Raw genomic sequence first — 4,360 nt, forward strand, 5'->3', positions numbered from 1 at the left:
CTAGGAATGTATTTTAATAAATACATTCATGAATAAATAAATGTAACACTGTACAAAGTTTTGCCTAGGAACCTTGGTGCAGGTTGCTTGCCGCTATGCACATGTGGCACCGGTAATGTGAAGTTGCGCCCCTCCATGCTGAACTCTATAACATTCCTGATTTGTCTGCTGCGCGAAGGCGGAGTCTCCTAGTGTAGTAGACTAATATGTGTGCGCAAGGCTGAATGGTAACCACTGTGGCAACCTTGTGAACCAACAGTCTCTCCACAGCGCTTCGCGTCAGGATGTTCTTTTTTTCGCTGATAACAGAGATGTTCTGAATTTCGGCTACCTGGCCTCTTCAGAGAAGGTCAGCATTTGCATATTAATTCACTTCAAGATGAGATGTTAATACAACAACTCGTGGTGGATTGTTAGGCAGCATCCGATTATTGAATAGCATTTGTTGCTGCAGCTGTATGCGTCGGGAGCCAACGTGCCAGAGGTGACTGCATCCATCGCAGCTTTTATACACTAAGGGGACTGATGACAATAACAATTTCGGATAGTATTTAATTGTGACCGTGCGCTCTTCTCCAATCCATACAGGTTATCTACTTTGAGAAATGCGTGCTTGCAGAATGCAATAGCAGATGATGGAACAACAATTACTTTTTTTCACGGAGATCTAAGATATAGCCCATATGTATGCTTAGCATAAAGCAGGTGCCTCATATTTGACTTCTCATTCACCAGTGCGTAAAATGGGTAACAGTTTTTCTAACATAGCTGCTTTTCAGTCCCTGCATATTGTCTTGCTGGGTTTAGATTCTGCCGGTAAAACGACTGTCCTGTACCGCCTGAAATTCAACGAATTTGTGAACACTGTTCCCACAATCGGATTTAACACCGAGAGGATAAAACTAAGTAACGGTACCGCCAAAGGGATCAGTTGTCATTTTTGGGACGTCGGGGGACAGGAGAAGCTAAGACCGTTATGGAAATCGTACAGTCGGTGCACGGATGGCATTATTTACGTAGTGGACTCAGTGGACGTGGACAGACTAGAGGAAGCCAAAACAGAACTACATAAAGTTACCAAATTCGCAGAAAACCAAGGGACTCCACTACTGGTGATAGCCAATAAGCAGGACTTGCCCAAGTCTCTACCTGTCCATGAGATTGAGAAGCAACTGGCACTGCATGAGCTCAGCCCTTCTACCACTTACCATGTCCAGCCTGCATGTGCCATCATAGGTGAAGGGCTCCATGAAGGCATGGATCAACTGTATGAAATGATTGTGAAACGAAGGAAATCATTGAAACAAAAGAAAAAGAGATAAAGACTCATTACTGTAAAGTTGACCCCTATCTTCTGAGCTGCCTGCTACTGTACCATGACTTTTGCCGTAGTAGGTATGTCAGGTGATTCTTGTTATGCAGAAGGTTACACTTGCAGTGTTTAAAAAAAAAAATGATACACTGTATAGCTTTGGGGTTATTGGTGAAGTTAGTCACTTTTAGCTGTGCTGTTACATTCAATCACACATAGGGAGGAAAATAAAAAGTTGCCTCTTGCTATCAGAAATGTCCTTGACAGGCTGGTACCTGTTTGTTGCTGCTTCACAGTATTTTCTTGTCAATAGTTTTTTCCCCTGGAAAGTGAATGCCCTACACAGCCATTTTTGACAGACTGGAGTAGCAAACATTATTTCCAGATTAGAATTAACGTCATTAATCAATATCAATGTGCTTATAATTTTTCCACTTTGCATGCTCTGTTTATGTCACTAACACATTTTGAGAGAGACCGTCCATTTCGTTCTAATATTTCCCCTACTCCTTCGATAACTGGGCAAACAGTGCTGTTTTATAGTAGAATACAATAGCCTATATTGGGTTTAATGTGTCTTTCAAATAAAGAAGGCTATTCATAATTTGCACGTTTCATCACAATATTGTTTTGAATGTTTGTTTTATGACTGATGCCCAGCTGAGCATTCTACTCAATGCAGTGTCAGTAAGTGCCAAGGAAGATTTAGTCTGAAGTGCATTACTGTGGCTTGGAAACGCGATGACATTCCGAAAGGAAGCAAATAATTAGTACGACAAGCTTTTGTCATTATTGTTATGTCGCCAGATTGACTTTAGATGCAGTATAACATTAGCTAGCTAGCTAAGATTGAAGGGAGCGCAAACATTTGTTTTGCTAGCTAACGTTAGCGTTGTTACCTATTTCTTGACAAACTTTGCTATCTCACGACAAAGTTGTTTTCTACTAATTATTTGTCTTCTTTAGTAATATCTTCTCATTTCCAGGCCACGATTGTGTAATTTTAACGAAACAGTCATTAGCCCCCGTTCAGAAAGACTGAGCATTAAATCAGTCTGACATCAATATGCTGCGGTATCTGTAGAACGTTGATAACAATGGTAACGACATGATGGAGGTGCAACCCCATGAGACATTATGGTTGAAATCCAAACATTTAAAAGACACACCCGATCCCCTCAGCCCTCAAAATAAGTGGACACTTCTGATGATGTTTCATGACGTCTGACAAGTATACACTTGCAGGAAAAGGGGCAAGGGTGGAAGGAATGATTTTTAAATGGACCACCCATGGCCGGATATTCATCACTCGTTCATCCTGCGATGATTGTGTTTTCATATAATGATTGTGTTTTCATATATGCGCTACAGTCAATTATGAGTGCATGTCTACTTATACTAAATATCTAATTATTAGTCTACTGTATGATAGCTAGCAAATTAATTAGCTTACTAACGTTAGCCTGCCTAGCTGAAACTTATGAAGGAGGAAAATGTTTTACTTCTACAATTTCCAAAAGATAACCAAACAAAAACATATTTACATTTTACAATATGTGTTTGTGCCGTCGTGTGCATTAGTAGCACATTTTCTAACTTATTTACATAATTTTTTACTTACACTTGTTTGTTGACTTCTCCATTGATGCTGTTTTTAAGTTTTTGCGGACTTTTCTTAGCGGATGTACAATCGTCACTAATTGAATTATGGGGAGTTTCAGGCCCCAGAGTGAACATAATTGTAGACTCTCAAAGCCGACTAAAAACAGGGGCTGAGGGGATTACGTGGTAAACTTCCCTTGCTTGGCTAATCATTTGAACCGCCCTCCAATATGGCGACGGGGATTCCGCAAGGGCAGAAGGGTAGGGTAAGTGGACAAGGGTGTGTCTTTTTTAAGTGTTTGGACTGCAAACCTATGTGTTCTAACTTCAATAGTGTGATACTCAGCCCCGTTCTTATTGCTACTTCCTCGGCTACATTGGTAGTAGTTAAATAAAGGTTCCATACATTTAAAAAAAAAAACGAAATGTACTGTTTTTTTTGTATTATTATTGGAGAATTAAAGCTAGCCAACAATAGAAAAAACAAACTGTATGTACAGTAAGACAAACCATTTTTTTCCAAAATTAAAATGTTTGTCAACAAAACTTGTGTACTTTTATTTACTTTCCTGAGAGGTATTGACACTTAATGGTATGCTAATAAGTGTGGAGGTCATTTTATTTAACTGAAATTTTTACTAAATTTAAATGTGGAGATTGTCGTCTGTTTGTCCAATGCAGAAGGATTTGTGTTGAAATGGTTTTTATCTGAGTATATCTTTACAACTGTGTTATAACAGTATATTTTCTAGTAGGAGGTAGAATATTTTAAAAAATGAAGAGCTATACCAACATAAATTATTCATTCTTAAATTTACAAACTGCTTGTACAGTGTGACAAAAATGTGTGCGCACAGTCACATCTCAGGTATAGAGGCTAATGAATTTAGGCAGATTATTTTTAGGTTTTACCTTTATTTAACTAGGCAAGTCAGTTAAGAACAAATTCTTATTTACAATGACGGCCTACACCGGCAAAACTCGGACGACGCTGGGCCAATTGCATGCCGCCCTATGGGACTCCCAATTACGGTCGGGTTGTGATAGAGCCTGTATTCGAACCAGGGTGTCTGTAGTGATGCCTCTAGACTGCTGCGCCACTCGGGAACTGGTGAGGATGGGACATCCCAGACCAGTTCATGCTAACCAACCACACACTTTACCCTTCAAAGAAAGGGGCATTAAAAAAGAGGGACACAAAAATACATCACACCATGATTTTTGTATTTATTATTTTCAGTATTATACAACAAACCCAGTGGGGAACTGTCAGGGCCCTCTACGCCCTCAGAGAGGGCCTAAGGATAGACACAAATCTGTATATATTTTTATATACTATAATTTGTCATTTTATTTTCATTGATTTAACATTTTTTTTGTCTTAATTGTATTGATCTTCCTATTGAATTTCTTCAGTTTGTGTTGGAAAAAGAAGGGTTAATATCC

The 4,360-nt window shown here is 39.2% G+C and overlaps 1 protein-coding gene across 2 annotated transcripts; it reads left to right on the top strand.

The window, feature by feature from the left end:
- Positions 1-232: 232 nt before the first annotated feature.
- arl4ca (ADP-ribosylation factor-like 4Ca) lies at positions 233-3,362 on the top strand. Of its 2 annotated transcripts, none has more exons than XM_036952422.1 (2): positions 233-484; positions 589-3,362. In XM_036952422.1, the coding sequence occupies exon 2, from the start codon at positions 744-746 to the stop codon at positions 1,320-1,322; it is 579 nt and encodes a 192-aa protein (XP_036808317.1). In that variant the 5' UTR covers positions 233-484; positions 589-743; the 3' UTR covers positions 1,323-3,362. The 2 variants fall into 2 exon arrangements, with proteins under 2 accessions (XP_036808317.1, XP_036808318.1); XM_036952423.1 differs by having other exon boundaries at positions 240-349.
- Positions 3,363-4,360: the final 998 nt, after the last annotated feature.

Source organism: Oncorhynchus mykiss, chromosome 18, assembly GCF_013265735.2.
Source record: "Oncorhynchus mykiss isolate Arlee chromosome 18, USDA_OmykA_1.1, whole genome shotgun sequence".
NCBI classification, from domain to species: Eukaryota; Metazoa; Chordata; class Actinopteri; order Salmoniformes; family Salmonidae; genus Oncorhynchus; species Oncorhynchus mykiss.

Excerpts from the sequence above, each read along its gene's own strand:
- arl4ca (XM_036952422.1), top strand. The coding sequence starts at position 744 with ATGGGTAACAGTTTTTCTAACATAGCTGCTTTTCAGTCCCTGCATATT.